The 24,540-nt window shown below is 43.4% G+C and overlaps 1 protein-coding gene across 1 annotated transcript in view; it reads left to right on the forward strand.

Moving 5' to 3' along the window:
* TRPC3 (transient receptor potential cation channel subfamily C member 3) overlaps nucleotides 1-24,540 on the forward strand; it is an 80,577-nt gene that overhangs the window by 43,100 nt on the left and 12,937 nt on the right. The window contains exons 4-11 of the mRNA XM_075544829.1: nucleotides 2,002-2,166; nucleotides 5,092-5,308; nucleotides 7,187-7,420; nucleotides 9,747-10,011; nucleotides 14,731-14,926; nucleotides 17,375-17,584; nucleotides 18,803-18,850; nucleotides 20,584-20,667. Of these exons, the coding sequence (XP_075400944.1) occupies nucleotides 2,002-2,166; nucleotides 5,092-5,308; nucleotides 7,187-7,420; nucleotides 9,747-10,011; nucleotides 14,731-14,926; nucleotides 17,375-17,584; nucleotides 18,803-18,850; nucleotides 20,584-20,667 (1,419 nt within the window). The remainder of the gene's footprint in view (nucleotides 1-2,001; nucleotides 2,167-5,091; nucleotides 5,309-7,186; nucleotides 7,421-9,746; nucleotides 10,012-14,730; nucleotides 14,927-17,374; nucleotides 17,585-18,802; nucleotides 18,851-20,583; nucleotides 20,668-24,540) is intronic.

The following is a 24,540-nucleotide window of genomic DNA, read 5'->3' on the forward strand; positions in this document are numbered from 1 at the left end:
AGAGAAATTTATAGATTGGTATCAGTCATATGGGCTATTGTCAGAATTATGGACTTGATCTGGACCTGGCTGGGATGTTTTCTCAGTATTCAATTGCTCTTGTATGTAAAGCTCTTTCTTATACACATATGAGTCTCCCTGGACTTGTTTCTGTAGTCCTCCCAGACTAACACATTATGCGAGATGAAGTCTCACCATCCTTGTCTAAGGAGCATCCATTCTGTATCAACCAAGAGAGAACGGTTTGCATTTTTGGCAGCCCCGTGGCACTTTCAGTGTTCTTCCTCGGTGCCACAAGCCAGATGTATTGATTCTTCCATCTTCTTCGTCACTATGCAACTCTCTTCTAATACCTGTTTGAAAAGGATGAAACAAGGTGCCTCCAGCTTTAGGAAGTGGCACGAGCCCCCATATTGCATTAAGTGGCAAGGGATTACGTGCTAAATTCCGGGACAGTGCTTCTCAGCCTTCCTAATGCTGCGGCTCTACAATGTGTGAGTAGCTATTAATTACGCACTTAATGTGGGAGCACACAGTTCCTCATGTGGCGGTGACCCCCAACCATAAAATTATGTTCTTTGCTACTTTATAACTGTAATTTTGCTACTGTTATGAATCGTAGTGTAAATATCTGATATGAATGATGTGTTTTCATTGTTACAAGTTGAGCATAATTAAAGCATAGTGATTAATCCCAAAGACAATAAGTAATTAGATATTGTAAAATATTTATTTCTAATGACAAATAAATGAAATGTTGTCTTGAAGCATGGTATAACATGGTAACAGTCTTCACTCCACGTACTCATATCTGCATGTGGGTGGGCCCGCCTGGAGACGGATAGAGGAGCGGTGTCTCAGTTCCTAAGACCATCGGAAATATGTATTTTCTGATGCTCTTAGACGACCTCTGTGAAAGGGTCATTCAACCCCACAGGGGTCGCGACCCACAGGTTTGAGAACCACTGTTCTAGGCACACTGTAACTACTCAGTTAATGTGTGAGCCATTAGAACAGCTACTTATACTTAAGATACAGAAAAAGAATTGGAACAGAATGCTGGTTCCGATATCTCTGTGTTTTCCTGATCTGCATTTGTGGGACGTATAGCTGTAAAAACACAAAGTTCTTCTACTGCCTCCAGCAGGCTGGGCTTAGACCAGGGAACAGTGCAAGCCTTTTGCAGGGAAAGTGGGTACCATTGGCATAGGGGCCTTTACATGGGTCTGCCTAGAAATACATTCTGCTACATGAATAAGGCATAGGCCTTAAAGAAACTGCAGTCATCCCAGATAGATACGCAGGCAGATCATTCAGCAAAATCAAGGGGCAGGCCTGCAATAAGTATTGTCTGCTAATTCTTCCTCCAACTGGAATTGGAATTATGGAAGACTTGCTGGAGATCGCTGTGAAGCACTGGGACTGAGCTCTGGAACTGGGAGGAAGCAGCAGCATTCGATGCCTACTTCTAGAAGCAGTTCAAGTATGGACCAGGCAAAATACCTGCAGATCACTGATTAGTTGCAGATTCCTTGTGCTAGTCCATACCTACAGCACACCACACATGTATGTTCATACACATAGCATCTTGGAGGTGATTCGTGAAAGTAAGTGACCCATTTCTGGGTTAGTTATGGTCTACAATGCACCAAACAACTTTTCTTTTTCAGTGAACTGAGCGCATGTCGACTGGCAAGACAGCAACATGCGACACACGTCCACAAAGGCAACCCGGTGCCAGCCATAGCTCAGCGAGGCATGTGTGCATGATGTCGTTTCTCTCAGGCAGCACTGTGATGAAGACCAACATGCATGCTACCCTTTCACCGCCACTCTAGCTTTCTCTTAGGTCTGCAGCACTCTTGAGAAATGGAAAACAACAAGGAGAACACTGACAGAGAACACCGGCTCTGCTCTGGGGAATGCACATTAATAGCTTTAGGATGCCAATGCTCTACGTGTTGATGGCCTGATAACCTACCTCTCTCTCTCTCCCCACAGTTTGTGGCTCACCCCAACTGCCAGCAGCAGCTGTTGACCATCTGGTATGAGAACCTGTCCGGCCTGCGGGAACAGACCGTAGCTATCAAGTGTCTGGTGGTGCTGGTTGTGGCCTTGGGCCTTCCTTTTCTGGCCATCGGCTACTGGATCGCACCTTGCAGCAGGGTATAAGGCCTTTCTACACCCACTTCCGATTTACCGTGCTCCTTTGAGATGAAAGCAAAAAGGGAAAGCTTCCCACTTGCCAGCCTTATCCTGAATGTTAATTGATTCGAGAACATGGATTGTGCCTCTTAATTATTGGATCAATTCAAATGAGGGATGAAAAGGGATTGGGTGTGAGCAGAGTAGATTCCATTTTCAGGCATATAATACTGGAGATTACAAGAAAAAGTCCCTGAGGTAAAGAGAGAGGGGAGAGCTGATTGAGTGCAGTAGTATGTGTGCTAATCCTACTGAGAGCTTATTGACGACAGCAATGACTGGCCTGGCCTGTGGAAGGAAAGGAAACCCTACTGAAACAGTACCTGGAAACCGGAAAAGGAACTTACCTGAATCCGTCAGAAGAAAGTTAAGGCTGGGTCTAGTAAGTAAGGTTGAAAAGACTGGTAATTGGTTCTGAGTCTTCAAGAAAGCACACGTCACGTGTCCCTGACCCCTTGTTCCTTTAGAGAGTTCTACAAAATTTAGACTTTGGGGTTGAGAGCTGTGGGTTTTCCGGATTATTATTTATTTGTACATCAATCATTTTGCTCATCATTTTCATTTCCTTCTCATTCAAGCCCCCAAGCAGGATGTAGAAAGGAATAGGGGTCATGCTAATCGAATTTGTATTAGGTTGATACAGGACATGGCCAAGGAAAAGAAGCTGTTCTGACAGCCTTTAGTCCTGTTTCATATTCCCCAATCTGGTTCTGGTTAAATCAGAGGCAGTTTCAGGCAGAATGAGTCAAGGCCACTTACAAATGACTCTGACATCCATCGTCCTCTCTTGCTCAGCAGGTGCTGGGCAGAGTCCTGCCCCACAGGCACCGTATACATGAGCGAATATCCATCCTTCTCACTCCATCTGTGAGGTGTCCATGGGCTTGGCATCTGTCATTTTGATCAATCCTGTTGACTCAACTAAGTTCTTTGGTTATGTTTTATGGAAAAGTACTCTTAAGATTCTTCAAATGCACAAACACTAGAGACTACGAACTATTAATAATAAGAAAGAGCATGCAAGAAAGGAACAATCATACACTCCGAATCAAATGATTTTCCTTTTCTGGGGGAAATGAATCGAAAACTCCTATTTGCAAGTGTGTGTCTTTTAAGGCAAAGCAACCCAGGAAAATCGTACAGCAGGGTCAAAGCAGATAGCTGTGAGTTCACTCATCTTTTCCTCTCCCCTCGCATCATCCAGCCAACAGCCAGGGGAGTTCTTTGTTGAGAAGAGAAGGGGAAGATGAGACCTGATGCACACCTGGAGCCCACACTACCAGGTGTAACACCTTAAGGTGAAAACACACGAGAGCAAGGCCTCTTCACATGGGTCCCCTGTGTAAGATAAGCACCTGGGTTCTCTCCCTGTGATTTCCAGGAGACAGTCACAGGATTGGTAATCACCTGGGGCATGGCAGGGAACGATGGGGGAAATGGGGAGCTAACGACCATGAGTACAAGAAAATGTTCTGAAATCCATTGTGGTGATGATTGCACAGATCTTCTGAATATAACCGAACAGTTGAGTTGTCTGATATGTGACATATGTCCCAATAAACATAGAAATGAACAAGGATTTTTTTTTGAGAAACAGACTTGGCAATTGCCAATAAAAAGCACAGTCGACTGCGGATAAACTACTCCGAATGTGCCCTTTTGGAATGCAAATTTGTTGTTGTTTATTTTCCTGTGTGGAACATAGAAAATAGGAAATATGTCTGTGTGTATCCACGCTCAATCGCAGAAATATTTCCCATTTGTTGGCATCAAATTAAGATTCGGAACACGCAGAACATTTGTTTGGAGCAGTCTTTTGAAAACGAGCTTCGGTCCTTCTTAAGGTCATAGACTGAATTCAAAAGCACGGCTGTGTATGCAGAACAGGACATGTGGTCAGTCTACCATACGGACCCAATTCCTGGAAGGTGCCAGCCTGTGGGAGAGGAGGGATTGTTCTTCATTTGTGAGAACATTGGGTATTTAAGGACATTATATCCATGGGATTTTAAAGGAGTCCCCTTAAAATAATTACAAACTTTAAATGTTCTTTTGTATTATTTATCTTTTGCCAAACTCAGAACTGACTTTTAATTAGGCAGACCTACATAGGAAGTCTAATTATTGGAGAAGTAGTTCTTGTTATTGAGGCAGCAGCTGTTAGAATATTTCTTTGATCCTACTATTTTCCATATCACATAAGTTACAACTTAATTTTGGTAAATTTCCATGTAAAGTAGGATCTAATTCTGTGATAACAGTATATTTTTATTTTCAAAGGTGTTTAAGGCGCTATATGGTTCTACAAAGAGCCTGGTGACATAGTGGGATATGCATGGGGCTGGTAATCACAAGGCCAGCGGTTTGAATTCACCAGCCACTCATAGGAGCAAGCTGAAGCTTTCTGCTCCCATAAAGATGGGCAGACTTAGAGACCTAAAAGGGCAGTTCCACTCCATGCTGTCGGGTTGCCATGAGTTGGAATGAGTTTGCATTTATATAAAACTACAACATGCCGAATTTCAATTATAAAGCAATAAAGAATTGCACATTAAGCTCCGGGGCTTCTTTTCCCGAGGACCCTAAAACCTGGTCTTCATAGTCTCCCACAATGATAAGCAGTATGTGACCTGTGATGTCCAGAAATGCATCCATGTACTCAAAAGTGGTTATTTATAAGCAATACAGTTTGAAGACTCCCTAAATTATTTTTTGGAGGAAACATTCACCTAAAAGGAACAATTTTCACAGTGTGTAGCTCCTTGGACACAAAAGCAGAATTTTGAAAATATCCTGTTGTCTTGTTTCTTTAACCCTACATAATAACTGCCCTAAGTGAAAGCCAGGCTGACGGAAGCAGACTTTCCTCTTTGTGTTCTGTTGCAGCTGGGGAAAATTCTGAGAAGCCCTTTCATGAAATTTGTGGCGCATGCTGCTTCCTTCATCATCTTCCTGGGCCTCCTTGTGTTCAATGCCTCAGACAGGTTCGAAGGCATCACCACGCTGCCAAATGTCACTGTCATTGACTATCCTAAACAGATCTTCAGGGTGAAGACCACGCAGTTCACGTGGACTGAAATGTTAATTATGGTTTGGGTTCTTGGTAAGTCACTTAGTCTCCGTTCCTTAATTTCTACCAAAAAGAATGCTGTGTATAGAATGATTAGCATCTTCATATATGGTGACAGGATCTCCATTGTCAAATGAACATGACAGTAAAATAAATAATAACCATTGTAAAGTAAACCAATCTAATCATTTGTCTTTCAGATTGTCCTAAAAAAATAGTCCCTTACATGTGACTAACAAGCCCAATCACAAATTTCTGAAATCAAGCTTCAATTACTGAGCACAATGTAGGTTTCTTAATATGACTCAATGGAAGGATAAATTATTTGAATACTTATGAATTAACCCAGTGACTCTGAACCACTTATACAAACAAGAACTTTTATAATGCTTTCATTTCAGGGAGTTCCCTTTTCAGAATGTTTACTTCACCTCAAAATTGCATACTTTAAACAGTTTGTGCTACTAACTGCAAGGTTGGTGTTTTGAACCCACGAGTAGCTCTAAGGGCGAAAGATGAGGCTGTCTGCTCCCATAAAGATTTATAGCCTCAGAGATCCGGTAGAGCAGTAGTTCTCAACCAGTGGGTCGAGACCCCTTTGGGGGCGGAACAACATTTTCACAGGGGTTGCCTATGACCATCGGAAAACACATAAATATTTCACAATATATAATTACAGATTGCTTTGTGGTTAATGTTTAATTTGTAACAATGAAAACATATCCTTCTTATCAGATGTTTACATTATGATTAATAACAGTAGCAAAATGACAGTGATGAAGTAGCAATGAAAATAATTTTATGGTTGGGGGTCACCACAGCATGAGGAACTTAGTAGGAGTAGGTAAGCCCAGTCCAGTGCAAGTCAGGCTTCTCTACCTGTGGAAGCTGATACACAGGAAGCAAGATGGGATTGGGGGGCAACAGGATGTTGGCTGCAGAGGTTAAAAAACGAAGAAGAATATTTTCCCTTTATGCAGTTGAGACGAATTGTTAAATTGGGATGTTTTGTTCTCTTCTCCCAGAATGGCATTTTCTGTCATTCCCCCTAATGTCATAGAGCCTCCTTCTAAGGGTTTCCGCATTTGCATATGATAGCCCTCCCCTGCCTGAAGCTGAGCTGGAGAGAGAGGGGACGGAAATGATCCAAGTGCTCCTGGATGGTTGGGAGTTGTTCTCCATGTTAAAAGTCTGCGTTAAAGTTTCCCATTTGGGGACCCATTCCCTACTATTTTGACTTTACTAGTAGATATTTTCTCCTGTCCTCCAAAAGTCTTACAGGGACAAAATAATTTGACGTGAAGAAGCTTCCTCGCTTACTCTTTCTCTCTTTCCTCCCCTCTGCTCTGCTGCCTCACTAGAGAAACTTATGGTGCCGCAGAGAGTACCAGCCTGTTTCTCCCAATCAGAGCTGGGTGGAGTGAGTCATCCTCCGCCGATGGAAGCCTGTCTTCCATTCAAACCTGCCCACGACCTCAATGGCCTAGTCAGTCATCCCATGGTTGGTACAGACGGACCTCAGTGGTACCGCAGGTGGCGTTCCCTACTGCCACCCAACATTGAATCTCACAAGCGCGTTTGGCTTCCTGGTGCATGTAAAAATTATATTTACATTGTTAAATGTATGATAGCATTATGAAAGAGTTGGAAATCTTGTGAGAATTACCAAAATGGAACACAGAGGCACGACGTGGACACACACTGCCCTTCTGCTAGGTGCAGAAGGGGCCGCAAACCTTCCATTTGGAAGACAAGTGCAATCTCGGCCAAGTGCAGTGGGGGGAGGTCTGCCTGCGCACTGCTGACGAGCCAGGGCACGGTTGTCGTCCACGGGGAGGATGGACAGAGGAATGGCGTCTCTGTGGAAAGCGCCAGATCTGACCGGTGCCTCCCGTGTGGTTGTCGTGACAGGAATGATGTGGTCGGAGTGTAAGGAGCTCTGGCTGGAAGGGCCGCGGGAGTACATGCTGCAGTTGTGGAATGTGCTGGACTTCGGGATGCTCTCCATCTTCATCGCTGCGTTCACAGCCCGCTTCCTAGCTTTCCTTCAGGCAACGAAAGCGCAACAATATGTGGACAGTTATATCCAAGAGAGCGACCTCAGTGAAGTGACGCTTCCTCCCGAGATACAGTATTTCACCTATGGTAAGTCTGAGCCCCGGGGCCTCTCGGATTCAGGAAGGAAGACTACCTGGAAGAAGCCGCCAGGAGAGAGTTCCATTTGTCTGGGAGCTGTGTTGAGCCTTTGTCCTGTGGAGCTTTGAACCTGGGTCATACCAAAGCTCCCTGCCTCTTCCTTCTGTGTGACCTTGTTCAAGTTCATTTACTTCTCCGGGCCCCTGTTTTCATCTCTAGAGAATGAAGAGGTGGAAGGGTGGGGGGCGATACCCTTAAGCCTAACCACATAATACTTTTCAGAGGGGAAGCCGTCTTTATCGGGGGAGGAACTGCTTGCTGTGGAAGGGGAGGACCTGGGAGCTCGAGTTAAAGAGATAATAGAATAAAAGATGTTAAACTTCTGGCATGCCTTTCCCGGAAGCTGGAAAATTGTCTTAAGTCTTTGGGTCTTACTGGGGTTATGCTGGTTTGTACCACAAGAGCATACCTACCAGTGGTGCCAGGGCAGCTCTGCTTTGTCCTTTGTGGTCACTTTGAGCCAGAATTCAACCAGATGGCAGTGAGTTTAGGGTTTTCTTTTAACTTTTAGTTTTTGACTACTTAGTCACACTGTAATAAAATACAAACAGGTACGGTCAATTTCCCAACTCTACCCCCTTCGTTACTACATGATCTGCCATCACTTCTAATGGCATGAACAGTTTGATGGGAAAGTAAGTTCATAGCAATTCCAATAATTACCTCAGCAATACCGTCTCAGACTACTTCATTTTATACATCAATAATTTTAGGATAGTTAGTCCATATTTTTCAGAATATTCTGACGTTTGTTGTATGCATTCCCTTTCTTTTTTACTTTATCACTTTTCTGAAAGTATTACCTTTTAAAGTCAGCATAATTGTATCTGTTTTATGACACTGGATCTTTCAGGGTTCTTGTTGTGTGCTCTTGTATCAATTCCAATTCATACTGACCTTGGGGGACACAGTAGAACTGTCCTGTAGGATTTCCTCTTAGGAATACACAATGAGGACGGGAGAAGGGGGGAGGGGTAGAGGGAGTCTGTATTACTTAAGACGGGAGAAGGGTGGAGGGGTAGAGGGAGTCTGAAGGTTTGCTGGCTAGCTGACTTTCCAAAGTCAGCTCAAAGTAAGCAGTCAGCAGAAGAAAGAAACAAGAAGAGTCTCCCTGTATCGTTGGTAGATGGCTCCCCATATGTTGAGCGCCCAGTACTTTGGCGTTCCTTCACACCCCAAGATAGAGTGGGTTATACGGTGGGCTCCTCACCGCAATGTCCGTGGTCCACACCCATCAGCTGCTGCTTGGGAGAGAGGTGAGGCTCTTTGCTCCCACACAGACCCACAGCCTCGGATGGGAAGCTGTTCTACTCTGCCCTCAGAGAATGAGTCAGAACCACCTCAATAGTCGGGGTGGTTTTTCACACGACCAACCTCTTTGTGAGCAGGCAAGCACGTCACACTTGGGCCACCACGATGGCCTTGGGATTGGTGAGTGAGAAATGTTCTGGCCCCCAATCAAGACTACTAGATTCCTGAATCGTCACAAAATAGAAACCCTAGAAGACAGAACATAAGGAATCGTGTATGCGTACGATTGGTCGAGTGGGTGTGGGTTCGGTGGTTGGGAAGCGTCAGTGGCTGGGAAGATGCTTTGGCCATGTTCCAAGGAGATTTCAAGGCAGCGCAGAGGAAAACAAAGTTGGCTCTGCCTGGTGTCAACCCCACGTGTGTCAGAGGAGAACCCGGCGCCGCAGGCCTTTCTTTTTCTTTTGTTTAAAAAAGAGCTTCATGTACAAGAGCAGTTATATGTTCAGAAAATATCCTGCCCAGTCAGATCAAGTTCCTAAGGCTGATATTAGCCCCTATGCCCGCTACTGGTCTATAAATTCCGTAGGGTTTCCAATGGCTGGTTTTACAGAGATGGAGAGCGCTAGGCCTTTTCTTCCCAGGTGCCTCTTTGCAGATCAAAACCACCAACTTTGCAGTTAGTGGCTGAGCACTTTACTGTTTGTGCCCCCCTGGATCTGGGGAAGAGGGAAAGGCCATCCTTTCCTTTGACGTGGCTGGTAGCGTGTGCTTTGGAAGGGACTGGGCCTTAAAGCCATGGGTACTGACTGTTTGCTCCCCATGAACCCTGGCGGCATGGTGGTTATGCGGTGGGCTGCGGTCTTCCAGGTCAGCAGTACGAACCCACCAACCCCTCTATGGGAGAAAGGTGGGGCCGTCTGCCCTCACAAGAACTTAGAAGGCAGCCTATTGGAGGCATCTCCATTGCATACTGAGAAATGATGAGCGCGCTCCCTGCTCTAATCTCTTCTCTCTTTTTTTCTAGCCAGAGATAAATGGCTGCCTTCTGACCCTCAGATCATATCAGAAGGTCTCTATGCCATAGCCGTGGTCCTCAGCTTCTCTCGGATTGCCTACATCCTCCCTGCGAATGAGAGCTTCGGCCCCTTACAGATCTCTCTGGGAAGGACTGTGAAGGACATATTCAAGTTCATGGTCCTCTTTATTATGGTCTTTCTTGCCTTTATGATTGGCATGTTTATACTTTATTCTTACTACTTGGGGGCTAAAGTGAATGCTGCTTTTACCACGTAAGTACAACATATTTAAAAGTCTTGATAAAGAGAAACCCTCGCACATCTACATGGAGTCAAGGGAAAATGTCTTAAAAACAGAAAAGAATCCATTGAAAACTGCAAGCACTTGCATGTGACTGCCTGGCCTGTGAAGGCCTGTGCCGTTGATCTTAGTGAACAGCGGACCGCAGAACGGATCCGAATTTGAAATAAAAATCCTAGATTTAAGAGAATCAGGTAACAGATGTCTCATACTGGATCTCTCTTGCATTATGTATAACATTAAATTTAGTTTCATCATTTGGTGGCCAGACAAAGCATTAAAAATAAAAGTATCAGCTTTCAGTTTAATGAATTCATTAATCAGCACAGGGAGCCGATAAAGAGGAAATTACAGCGTCAGGGTTTACAGTCCACTATAAAGATAATAAGAATCCCGGAATAATGCAGTTAACATGCTCACTGCTGACCCCGAACTTGGTAGTTGAAGTCCACTCGCTGCACCGCAGAGCAAAGACCTAGAGATCTGCTCTCAAAGGCTCCATCGCTGAAAGCCACACGGAGCACAGGTCTCCGAGGCTGAGTTAGGGTCCACTCGGTGACAGCTGGTCACCGGTCACACTGGAGACTCTACGCGGTTTCTCCTCTCAGAAGGTAGCACTTAGCGTCTTCCCAAAGGCTGCCGGCGGTCAGCTTTCTCAGTGGTTCTCCCTGAAGTTCCCTCAGCATGTGGCCGTGCAGATGGCGGGTGCGTTCTCACTCACTGGTCCCCGGGTGTGCTGAGGGCAGAGTCCGGCCTCTGTATGGGGCCTTTGCGGTGGGAAGAGTACCAGGCTTTCCTGTGCGCCTTGGCACCCCCTGATTCTGGGCCGAAAGCGAAACAAATGCTTGATAAGTCCCTCGTAGACTAGTATATCAAGTACTTTCATATAGCTAAATTGACTATTTTATTATAAATATAGAGCCGGTTGTCAAGGTGGAAGAGAATTAGACCTCACTTTATTGGAACGGAGGAGATGCTAGTTGACATAGATCTCTACCTAAAGCCACCCCTGCCTCCTTCTTGTTAAGTCTGTGATGCGCGGCCCATTTGGTCGCGGTTTCATTTGGAAAGGTGGTGACAGGGTGTGGTGGAAAGAACGCAGGCGTGACCATCAGCTCACTCGGATCTGAATGCCGTCTCTGCTGTGTTCTTACTGTGTGCGGTCATTGGTTTCTCAGCATCAGTTCCCTCGTTTGCCAAATGGGCACCGTTAAGTTTCAGTTGCAGGGCAGCCATTTAAGGTTAGAATCGCCCCCTTCCAGGAAGGAGACCACACCCCGTTCTCTGCCAATACTGCTCAGCGTAGCCGTCACCAGTCTGTCAGGGGAGGTTTGCACGTGGCTATCTGGCCAAACCGGAGCCCTTGTGGCACTAGGAGTTTGGCATTGAGCGGTTCAAACTCGCCAGCCGCTCAGAGAGAGAACCTTGAGCTGGCCTGCCCCTTTATGAGTGACGTCTAGAAAGCCCTGTACAGACTATTTGTGAGTTGAAAGGGACTCTGACAGTGGCTGATGCCCAGCAGGTGGAAGAGGCTCTTCCAGACTAAGACAGACGAGGAAGAAAGGTCTAGTGATCCACTTCTAAAAATCAGCTGCTAAAAACTCTGTTGTGTTGGACAGGGTTCTCTAGAGAGACAAACCAGATTGCTAGTAATTATATATAAATATATTTATAAAGATAGATATATAATACAAGAAATGAATCGTTAAATTATACACAGATAGATAATACAAGAAATTAACAGTTAAATTATAAAGCAGTGAGACACTAGCAGTCCTTTAAGGCTTGAGAGCCACCAGTTGCCAGTCCCCTTCTGTAGAGAGAGCTGGGCTATATATACCCAGGCAGCAAACAGCAAGGCAGGTCCCCAACTGTCATCAACTGTCGGTCCCCAGCTCCAGAGATGAACATTCCAATCGTGTGGAATTGGAGGGACCTCAACTTACAGCGATACAGTCCACAGGCTAGGCATCCCACAGGTAGTGTACCCCCTTTAAACTGAGGCACAGAACAACCAAGGCAAGGCTCACCGAGCCATTTATCCCTCTGCCCTTCAGTTACTCCTACTTGTGTTTATCGGCCAGGCTGGCACAATAAACTATCACACCTGTGAATCACGAGGTCCAATCCTTTTGTGCATTGGGGTTGCTGTGGGTTGGGACCAAGGGAATGGCAACTGACAAAAAGAAAATTTAAATAAGGCATTAGATGAAGTCGTTGTGAGAGTTGTCTGAGGAGATTTTTTTTTTTTAAGCTTCTGGCCAACAGTCAATTTTCAGAACCCCCCAGTGCTTTCTACTGTCCAACCTCCCTCCTCCCCCCACAGACTCTCCATGGAGACCCAAAGCAAAGAGAGGAGTATGTGTGGGGGGGTGTTCAAAGGATCAAGTGGAAGCAAGGGGGGAATCTGTGACCATATTAAATTTGTGACAGGAACACACGGTTCTAGGTTTCTGTCGTCTTCTTTTAGCTGGGTGCCTCGCCCTGACATGATCGAATGTTTTCCTCAGAGAGCGTCCAAGGGACACTTACTTACCTTTCCTTTGACCCTTCTGTCCCCAGGGTCTAGCACCATTTCTAGAACATGGGAGCCATTCAATGAATCTTTGTTGAATTAATTAGCTAATAATAAATAAATACTGAAACCTACTATGCCATCGTTTTGATTGTTGTTTGGAATATGTTCTGACTAATTTCAGAAAAAGTGCTGTTTCCCCTGTGCCTTGTACTCTGGGTGAATGATGTAGGATTCAGCCCTTCTTTATGGGCTTGTTTAATTTACAGATTAATTATTCAGCTCACAGATCAGTGATTAGGGCTTGATTTTATGACAAAATCAGCCAAACACACGTGGGCAAAAGCTCATTTGAGGGATGAAAGTGGATAATTAGTCTGGTGAGGCTCTAAGTGCCAATTACTATGATGGAAGGGCCAGGAGGCAGATCATATCAATTAAGGGGAAAGAACAGGGATATTTCATGCTCCTTCCTCCTTTTTTTCCCCTCTTCATTTTTTCCTTGTTATTTTTAGAGAGGTGACATATGCTTGTGGCAAATTTTTCAAATATAGATGTGTTTAAAGTGAATAGGCTGCTCCTTCCCCACCTCCAGTCTCCAGTCTCAGCCGACCTTCATTCCCAGAGACAGCCGGTTCTTTTAGATACGTTTCCAGACCACTTGTTGCACAAGCAAGAATAATGGATCTGCTGTTGTCGGCCATCGGGCCAACGCTGACTCCCAAGGACCTCAGAGGACTGAAGAGAACTGTCCCTCCCATCAGGTGTCCTCGGCTGTAATCTGTACAAGACCACATCAGAAAGTCTCTCTCTCTTAGAACCACCAGCCACTGTCACAGACATGCCAGCGAGCAGACGTGGGTGGACATTGTTCCACATGGCTCTCCATAAATATCTGTAGAGTCCGCTTTTCCATCGAAAGGACAGAATAACCTACACTTACTACAACTTCTTTTTCCACTTAGTTAGAGATCTTGGATATAATTTCATATCAACCCCACTGCCATGAAGTCACTTCAGGTTCATAGTGACTGGGGTTTTCTGAAGCTATAAATCTTCATAAAGCAGGTGGTCTCTACTTTCTCCCAAGCAGGCACCCCAGGGAGACAGATGGGATTGCTACTCCCATAAAGAGTTACTGTCTCTGAGGAGCTCAAGCAGAAAGCAGGTGTTTTGAAAAGGATGATGGCAACAAATGTACAAATGTGCATGACACCATGGATGGATGGATTGTGAGAAGAGCTGTATGAGCCCCAATAAAATGATTTTTTTAAATAAAATAAATTAACAAAATAAGAGTTACTGTCTCAGAAATTCACAGGGGCAGTTCTATCCCATCCTATTGGGTCACTAGGAGTTGGTATCGACTGGATAGTGTTGCAGTTTCTCCCATGGAGCAGGTGGTAGATTCGAACCACCGCCCTTGTGATTAGCAGTCAATGTTTAGCTAACAGCACCGCCAACACATAAAAATAAATGTCCCTGATTTTTGTTCTCTGCAGTTGCATAGCATTACCTTGTATGCATATCTCTGAATGTATTTATCCGGGACCCTATTGATGGAAATTTATGTGATGTTTATTCTTGCCCACTGCAATTAATAAAAAATGCAAATAGGGAGAGAGATGAGGTTTTCCACTCCTGTGAAGAGTTACCGTTTCAGTAACAGTGTTGACTTGCTGTGGTCAGAATTGACTTAATGACAGTGAAGGGTTATTTTTGTTTGGGGTTTTGGTTTTACTGCAATAAATAGTGCAAGAAACTTATTTTTTGTAGTGAATAGTTTTTAAAATGAGCATTTCATTTTTTGAAGTATTCAATTTTCAGGAATTTAATATTCCTATTCCTGTTCTACTCTGGAAAGCCTAACTTGAAGTTCTCAATCATCACCAAATAAGAACGCAACTTTTAAAAAATGAAGGTCACGGAGTTCAGAGAACTCTCCCTTGAGGACAACTGACAGAAAAGCCAGGTGTTCAGCACCAGTTAGTCACCACGACCTGAAAACTTGAGAGAATTTTGTTAGATATTTTAGCAAAATAATTCTGCCTATAGAACTCATTATGATGGAACTTGATATCTGTACAGTATCTAGACCCCAACATGATTGTCACTTTTGACTTTTTAATATTGAAAACTGTTCATCTGATCACTGTGTACTTTATTCTTTCAACAGCGTAGAAGAAAGTTTCAAGACTTTGTTTTGGTCAATATTTGGGTTATCTGAAGTGACTTCCGTTGTGCTCAAATATGATCACAAATTCATAGAGAATATTGGCTATGTTCTTTACGGAATATACAATGTAACGATGGTGGTCGTTTTGCTCAATATGCTAATTGCTATGATAAATAGCTCATATCAGGAAATTGAGGTAAGGCCACTTCCTGTCCATGGTTCTATCTTAGCCATGCCATTCCATTAATGCACTGCATCTGCTTAGAGGCCCTTCTGGTGAGGCTCAGGCTCAAGGAAGGTGGAGAGGGAGGCGGGCAACCAGAGAGAACCTGTTCTATGTGGAGAGGTGGCCTCCGCTTTGCCAAGGTTGGCTTCGAAGAGCACAGTGGGGGAGCCCTTGAATTGACTACATGCAATGAATTGTCTGCCTTTTTGCTTTGCCTTCAGAAGGGAATTGGAAAATTCTGGTTATATTTTAGTCGGTAGATACAGAGGCTTATGTAACAGAATAGTCAAGAAACGGATACTAAGTGATGAGGATCATGGAGAGTCTGTGCAGACAACTGTACATGTCATGTATATGTATTTCTAGAAGACCATTTAGTTCAGCCCAGAACCCTACTGGCATCAGTTACTATCTCATTGCTTTTTTCTTATTTAGCCTTTATTTATTTATGTTTGCTTTGCTAGACTTTTTAAAAAATAATTTTATTGCAGGCTCATACAACTCTTATCACAATCCACTGTGTCAAGCACATTTGTACATTTGTTATCATCATCATTTTCAAAACATTTTCTTTCTACTTGAGCCTTGGTATCAGCTTCTCATTTTGTTCCCTTCCATCCCTGACTCTCCCTCCTTCATGAACCCTCGATAATTTATAAGTTATTAGTTTTTTATGACTGACTGATGTCTCCCTTCACCCACTTTTCTGTTGTCTGTCCTCCAGGGAAGGAGTTATATGTAGATTATTGTAATCGGTTCCCCCCTTTTCCCCCTACCTTCCTCTTCCCCTCCTGGTATAGCTACTCCCAATATTGGTCCTGAGGGGTTTCTCTGTCCTGGATTCCCTGTGTTTCCAGCTCTTTTCTGTACCTGTGTACATGCTCTGGTCTAGCCAGATATGTAAGCCAGAATTGGGGTCATGATAGTGGTTGGGGGAGAAAGCATTAAAGAACTAGAGGAAAGTTGTATGTTTCATCGGTGCTATGCTGCACCCTGACTGGCTCATCTCTTCCCTGAGACCATTCTGTAAGGGAGACCATTCTGTAAGGGGATGTCCAATTGCCTACAATTGGGCTTTGGATCTCCACTCTCCCTCATCCACAATGATGTGATCTTTTGTTCTGGGTCTTTGATGCCATACCTGATCCCGTCGACCCCTCATGATCACACAGGCTGGTATGCTTCTTCCATGTGGGATTTGTTGCTTCTGAGCTAGATGGCTACTTGTTTATCTTCAAGTCTTTAAGACTCCAAATGGTATAACTTTTGATAACTGGGCACCATCAGCTGTCTTTACCACATTTGCTTATGCACCCATTTTGTCTTCGGTGATTGTGTCAGGAAGGTGAGCATCATGGAATGTCAAGTTATTAGAACAAAGTGTTCTTGCGTTGAGGGAGGATTTGAGTAAAGGCCCAATGTCCATCTGCTACCTTAATACTAAACCTATGAATATATGCACATAGATCTATTTCTCCATCATCATATATAAATACATTTACATAACTACATGCCTGTATTTAGACCTCTATAAATGCCCTTTGTCTCCTAGTTCTTTCCTCTATTTCCTTTTACTTTCCTCTTGTCCCACTATCATGTTCAGCCTTCATTTGGGTTTCAGTAATAATTCCTCAGTTGCATTACCCTTAATCAAGCCCTGCCAGTCCCCCAATACCCTCCTCACCATCAATTTTAGATCACTTGTTATTCCCTTGTCCCTGGGTTTGTTAACACCCACTTCCTTTTCCCACCTCCCCCTCTCCCGTGTCCCCCTGGAACTGTTGGTTTTCTCCTCCAGATTGTTTATCCCGCTTATCTTATCTAGATAGACATGCAGAGATAATAATATGCACAAAAACAAGGCAGAGCAAAACAAAGCAACAAAAGAAAAAACAGCAACAACAACAGAAACAATGACCAAAAAAAGAAAAGCCTGTAACTAGTTCAAGGTCTTGTTTGTTGACCTTTATGAGTGTTTTCCAGTCAAGTCTGATTGGTGTCATGCCCTGGCCCCACAGTCTATTTTTGAGGACAACACTGAAGCTACAGCTCAGGGTGAAGGACATGTCTGATCAGAGCACACAGGAGCAAATGAAGGGGGAGGGAGAGAGAGTGGAGCCCATCTTGGCCCACAAAGCCCTGAGGAAGATATTCTTGCTCAGAGCAGCCAATGCACGGATAGGACCTTAGGGCCGACCCCACCAGGAGACACGACGCCCCCTAACTGACCCATAGCACTATAGGGGACAACACTTGCAGGAATTGTGCCAGATCTGACCCCACCATACCGAGGTGAAACACTAAGGGCATGCAACAGAACAGGAAGGGGAGCAGAGCAACGAAGTCCCCGGGGAATACCAAAAAAATGGACTATCTCATTTTTAAGATCAATTGTTATTCTTTTGTTTTCTGACACAGGACGACAGTGACGTAGAATGGAAGTTTGCACGTTCAAAACTTTGGTTATCCTATTTCGATGATGGAAAAACATTACCTCCACCTTTCAGTCTAGTTCCTAGCCCCAAATCCTTTGTTTATTTCTTTATGCGGATCATCAACTTTTCCAAATGCAGAAGGAGAAGGTTCCAGAAGGATATAGAAATGGGAATGGGTAACTCAAAATCCAGGGTAGGTATTGAAAACTTTCTAAGACTTTAAAATGAATATTTTGTCTCTTTCTCCTTGTCTTTTGCTGTTTGTTTGGTACTTTTTCTATATGTGAATTCAGAAGACGGTGGCAGTACTGCCCCTCCCATGGTCTTGCATAGACTAGTACTTAAGGATCATGATGTTTCAATAAGTCACTTAGTCTATGACCTGTTTGTGGTCAGAATTCCCTGTAAACTACCAGACTAAAAGCAACAAAAGACCTCTTAACTTCTGAATAGTAAGCCAAAAAGCGACTGTTTAGAAAACACTTGTGTTTTTATGTGTTCTGTGCCTCTCAACTGTTCTGCAGACATCCAATCCTTGTAATCTCAGATTTTTCCTGTGGCTGTATGTATTGTTCATCATCATATCTGTCCTCTCAGTGGAAAATCTTGCTTGGACTCAAGAATATTTTTCCTTTAATAAAATTCATACAGGCCCCAAGCATCCTCAAATGATAACCACAAATATCTCTTTGTATATTAAGCAAAAATGGTGTTGTCCCCTTGGGTCCTACTTTAAGCAAAGAAAATTATTTTCATGACATAGAATTGAAAATATGAGACCAAAGAATATAGACAGAATCTCACATAATTGTGAGAAAAGGCAGGTAGGAGAAAATCTGTGGGGTTAAAATCTTATGTTTGCCTAGATGTGGAGGTACAAGATGCTGGGAATGGCCCCGAGCTGAGATTCCCCACAAGGACACAAAGTAGCAACGTTCTGGCCATACTTTCTTGAGCACAGGAAGCCATTTTTACTTCTTTGAAACTGAGAGCAAAGATAGGGTTAGTGCAATTTGATTTCTTGCTTCTTAAAACACATGATAAATTTTCAAGATCTGCCATGGGCTGGCATTTTAATCCCTAAGACGGTGACCTTTTTAACACATTTTTGTATTTGACCTTGATATGGGCTTTTACGGCAATTAGCTTGTTAGCCATTGATTGGCTATGACATCTTCTGGCGGATAGAGCAAGAAACTCTGTAATGTAAGGAAAGAGCTTGGGCAGTAGGCCTAAATTTTGAATTCTGTCTCTTACGGCTTATTAGCAAGTCACACAAATAAGCCCCTGAACCGCTCAGAGCCTCCGGTGCCTCATCTGAGAGTGGAAACCCTGGGGCGGTCATGCTAGAATGGTATGCGGTATATAAAGTACCAGCCTCAACAAATATCAGTGCCTTCCTCCTTCACAGTTTACAAAGTGCTTTGCTGCTCATTTGAACCTCATGCAGCGCTGGGAGGTAGGTATCCTTATTATTCCCATTTCATAGATAAGTCAGCTGAAGTAAATCACTGCTCAGGTAAATCCCTTCAGTAAGACCGCCCTGGCTGGTCAGCGCAGGCCTGGAACTCACGTGCGCTAACACCTGCCACTCTTTCTGCTCCTGCACCTGGCTGTCTCTGATGCTCAACACCTGGAGTCCTGGCCTGATGGCTGCTGCTTCCTCACCACACACAGGGTCTTGAAATGATCTCTTAAAGGGCCCAGGCTTTACTTGTCCTTTGGGGCGGCTCCTGCTATGATTGCTCAATTGCACTTGGCGGCGAAGGAGCCTTGTTCCCAGCAATGTGTTCAGACATTAATTTCAAAGGAAAGCCTCCCCAGTGTGGGCACTCACTGCGCTCGCGTTTTACACAGTACAGCTGTGGGCTGGATTCCAGGCATCTCTCCTGATCCTATTGCAGCTGGGAAGGGGGAATTCCCAAGAGCGAGGCTTAAGAGCACACAGCTGGCAGCACGCAGCCTGTGCCTTGTAGCTGGTGCGTGCCATGCATGGAAAGAAACAGCAGTGTGTACACGGAGTGTTAGGGAAACAGCCATGCTCTCGAACCGCAGACCCAAAGAAGAGCTTATCTCAGAGGCCTGGGAATGAAGGCTGGACCCTCACATCCCAGGACTCCATGCTTGCTGGCTTCTCACGTTACCCATTTCTGCTTAAAAACTGCTGATTTGACATAATTTTTTAAATTGTGCATGAATTTATTTAAGTCCCTTTAATCCTATTTCGGTTCATAGACACTTTGCAGCAAAAATTGTGAGAATTTATATTTGGTTGTGTGTTGGGGGGGTGGGTGGGGCAAGGGTGAGGCTGGTTAGGGAAGTGGAAGGAAGCTCATTAGGAGCTAGCCCCTGCAGCTAACCTCAGTTCATAGTGGGATACTGCCCTCCTGTGGCAGCTAGAAGAATTACCTTTGCTAGTCCCGGTTTTCCTTCCCCAGGACATTGTAAGAGAGCAGTCAGGATGGTCCTTTCCTACCAGTATCCCTTCCTTCCTTGCTAACATCCGAGCGGTAAAGGTGGGACGTCAAGAGGTGGGCTGAATGAATATAGGTTGGTTTTCAATAGAATCCCACCTTGTAGGTCTCCGCTTGCCCATCAGTCAGAAGCAGGAGCAGAACAGACAAGAGTGCATAAAGAGCAGACAGTAACGGAGTGGCCCTGCGTCTGGCTCCTCCCCACTCCAAAGTCAAACCTGAAAAAGAAAAAGGAAACCCACCAATTCCATCCACGTCTTTCCCAAAGCTGGCTCACTCTAAGGCCAAGATTCCTAGGAAGACAGGCTATTTGGGCGTACGCTTGGAGATGACAAAATTACCAAATGCTAACACCCAAACTTGCCGCGTGTTGTTAGAGGAACATGGGTTGAAGGCCAAATAGAACGATTTCTGTGAAATACAGATGATGCCATATACAAAAAAGACTCCAGGAAGAAAAAAAAAGTTTATTGTGAGCCAGTTTTTAAAATAGACATCTTTAATTAAGCAGTTCCACTATAGAACTTTTTACCAACATTTTGATAATTGTGGGTACGATACTCCATTAATTTTTAACCCTTTGAATTACACTGAACCATTTAAAAAGCTCAATTCTCATAAAATGTTCTTCCAAAATGTTATCAAGGAGAATACAACATTTTTTTCATTTCCAAACAAATGTATTCTAATTTACTAGGTTAATTGTATTTTTTCCTAGTTAAACCTCTTCACTCAATCTAACTCAAGAGTTTTTGAATCACACAGTTTTAACAGCATTCTCAACCAGCCAACACGCTATCAGGTAAGATTCATTAGACGTATCTCTTTGTCTGTAATTCCATATATGTCTGTGTGTGCGTGTGTGTGTTTGTGTTTCTGAGTAGTGAGTAGAATTATATTCTTCAGGTGTCTTGAATTGGGGAACTATTGTAATTGGCAAGGACTTTAGAAATCAGAGTACAAGCCTGCTGCTTATTAAATTAAGGAAGAAAGCTTCCTTTTGTAATATTGTCATATTTCCAAAGAACGCTTACAAATACCGGGAGCAGGAGGAGGCATGATATATTAGGATAAATAATCCATACACACTAGAAGACGTGAAAGCCTGACATATTTCTCCAGGTTTTTCATATTCCAAGTGAGTTGTCTCATTAGAATGACTTAAAGATATATTTTGCATTGTGATATTGACATGATATTTGAACACTAATCTACAACTCAGAAGAGGTGAGAGATATTTCTTTTCTATCTGGTTGGTCATTGTGATGAACAAATATTTAGACTCCAGAATCCTGGGGATTTCTTTCAATTCTTCTGTCTGTAATTTTGAAATTTTGTATTTTCCAAGGAGAATAATTTCTTATGCCTGTGATGTAGTCTAGAATAATGATAGTAGAAAAAGAGATGAAAATAAATTATTAATCAGCAATAAACATAGCAGTTAAAACCTCATATAAATGCCTCTCATAATTCAGAGAAAGCCTCTTTACTAGGAAATCTTTGGGTGCAAATATCAATTTTTAATCAAGGATTCTTATTTCATGAGGTGTGATTCCAGTATACAGGGCTTATATTTTAAAAAGAAGCAACTTTACAACTTAGGCTACTGAATGGAAATTTTTTTTAATTTGAGGGGAGGGAATGACTTTTATAATTAGTTTATAAGATACACGAAGTATTTTTTTTTTTTAAACAATTTATTGGGGCTGATACAATTCTTTACACAGTTCATACATATACATACATCAATTGTATAAAGCACATCTATACAGTCTTTGCCCTAATCATTTTTTTTTCTCTTTTCTTCTTTTACATTTTATTAGGGACTCCAACAACTCTTACCACAATCCATACATATACGTACATCAATTGTATAAAGCACATCCATACATTCCCTGCCCCAATCATTCTCAAGGCATTTGCTCTCCACTTAAGCCCCTTGCATCAGGTCCTCTTTTTTTCCCCTTCCTCCCCATTCCCCCCTCCCTCATATGCCCTTGGTAATTCATACCTCGTTATTTTGTCATATATTGCCCTATTCGGGGTCTCCCTTCCCCCCTTCTCTGCTGTCCCTCTCCCAGGGAAGAGGTCACATGTGGATCCTTGTAATCAGTTCCCCCTTTCCAACCCACTCACCCTCCACTCTCCCAGCATCGCCTCTCACACCCTTGGTCCTGAAGGTATCATCCACCCTGGATTCCCTGTACCTCCAACCCTCATATGTACCAGTGTACAGCCTCTGTCCTATCCAGCCCTGCAAGGTAGAATTCGGATCATGGTAGTTGGGGGGAGGAAGCATCCAGGATCTGGGGGAAAGCTGTGTTCTTCATCAATACTACCTCATACCCTAGTTAGCCCATCTCCTCTCCTAAGCCCCTCTATGAGGGGATCTCCATTGGCCGACAAAAATTATTTTGTAGGTGCTAAATTTAGCTCAGTCCCCATATTGCTAACAAAATTCAGTGTCAGCTGACTTTGCATTCTTTGAAAAATAGTCTTATCCACATAACCACGTGACCTTCCCCAACTGGGTCTCCAAGTGTATGCTTCTCCTTCAGATGAATTGCTTCAACGACACAGATTTAAATCTGCCTGGAGAAGCAACAGAGGAAGCATTTCAAAAATGCTTTGAAACAATGATGGCATTATTTATGTAAACATTAATTATTAGCAAAATACTGAGTATTACTTTTATGTGTGTAAGTATTCTTTTTAACTGAAGCTGATTTTCTCAAGAGAATGTCAGAACCTGGAAGGATGGCTCCAATTGGTTCCACATGTGTTAGCAATCTCCATTGACTATCTGTGCCAATTGGGTTGTTTCACGTTCAAAGCACACCAATAAGGTTAAGGTCGCCAGTAGTATACAAACAGCCACCAGGTTCCACTCATAACCTCAAGATCCAGTGATTCAACCCATCCAACACCACAGACCAGTTTGGCAATCAGATTCCATAAAGGTCACAGCCAAGCAAAGCCAGAGTACTTCCTACTCTGTAACAAATGGGATCAACGTGAGTTGGAATTGACTCAATGACAAGATAACATTAAGAAATAAGAATTTCTTTTCAGACCCTACGGAAGTTGTGCTTTCCAGTGTCTCTTGTGGCAGCTCTGCTTTAACAGTTTTATTTTATTTGAGAATGTCTTTGGCCTAGGCAATGCTAGGCTGTCTAGCAAAACCAAACGCAAACCCAAACCAAACTCACTGCCATCAAGTCAATGTCAACTCATAAGGACCATATAAGCCCGAGTAGGCTGCCTTTTGAGACGGTAACTCTTCATGGGAGTAGAAAGCCGTCTTGCTCCCACGGAGCAGTTGGTGGTTTGGAACTGTTGATCTTGCAGACGGAAGCCCGACACAGAACCATGGCACCACTAGTGCTCCTGCGTTCAACGACAGCTGTCTTTTATTCAATCTTAGAATAGATGGTGCGATTGTATTGGAAGAAATTTGTTCTCAAAAGGGAGCAATGTCATGTGGAGCTTGTGAACTTCCTGACACTCTGGAGGACTCTGTGATGCGTAGTCTTGGGTTATAAAGCTTCAAAGCTACAGCCTATGCTTCCAAGCATCTGTCCACAGAGTGGAAGGGCAATGTGGGGATGGGAAAGAATGGAAAGAGACAAGCATTCACCTTGCCCTATGATGTGTGAAAATTTATTCTTTGTTGCTCCAAAGAACAGACTGGACCCATGGTGATAAGATAGAGCGAAGCAGATGTTGGCTAAATACAAAGAAGTTGTTTTCTAACAGCTACCATTGTCCAGAAATAGATTGAACCAGCTGTCTGGAAAGAGTAACAAGCTCTGACTCAGATGTTTTTACAGAGACTGTGCAATGGTAATATGTCACGTAGTCTAAAAATCTGATGGACAGCCTCAAAACAATTGTCAGATACTATAAACCTCATAAACAGAACCAGAATATTGAATGATAACTGGGAGGATTCAATTCAGAATTTTTTTCATTCCAGAACTCATTCTGGTCCACCTTGATCTTTAAGTTGTTTTTTGGTTGTTGTTGTTTTTTTTTGGTAGTATTAATAGTAGAAATTCTAAATAATACTTTTCTGAAGGGTTCTGAATAAGACCCTTACTTTAAGCCCTGAGTTATTCCCACTTTCTGTACCAGCTAAAGCGTTTACAGCTTTATTCTGTTCAGTTTAGACTCCAAGTCTTTTTATTATGTTTGTAGTACGATTGCTGCAAGAAATTTGGACTAGGGAGCATTTTCAAATTGCTGTGTAGCATGAAAAGAAGCCTTGGGGCGGTGGGGGGGGGGGGAGGAAGAGAGGTACAAAGGCTGTGTATTTGGCTGCTAATGGAAAGTTCAGTAGTTCCAGCCTGCTCAGCAAGCCTGTGAGAGACAAACCTGGTGATCCAGTTCCAGGAAGAGGATACCCAAGAGAACAGCAGAGCAGCTCTCAAGAATCAGAATCGGGAGGGGGGGTGGGGAGGGAGGGGGGAAAAAGAGGACCTGATGCAACGGGCTTAAGTGGAGAGCAAATGCTTTGAAAATGATTAGGGCAAGAATGTATGGATGTGCTTTATACAATTGATGTATGTATATGTATGGATTGTGATAAGAGTTGTATGAGCCCCTAATAAAATGTTAAAAAAAGAAAGTAAATGTCTAGTAAAGAATGAGGGCAACATATGTACAAATAGGCCTG

Source organism: Tenrec ecaudatus, chromosome 3 (assembly GCF_050624435.1).
Source record: "Tenrec ecaudatus isolate mTenEca1 chromosome 3, mTenEca1.hap1, whole genome shotgun sequence".
Lineage (NCBI taxonomy): Eukaryota > Metazoa > Chordata > Mammalia > Afrosoricida > Tenrecidae > Tenrec > Tenrec ecaudatus.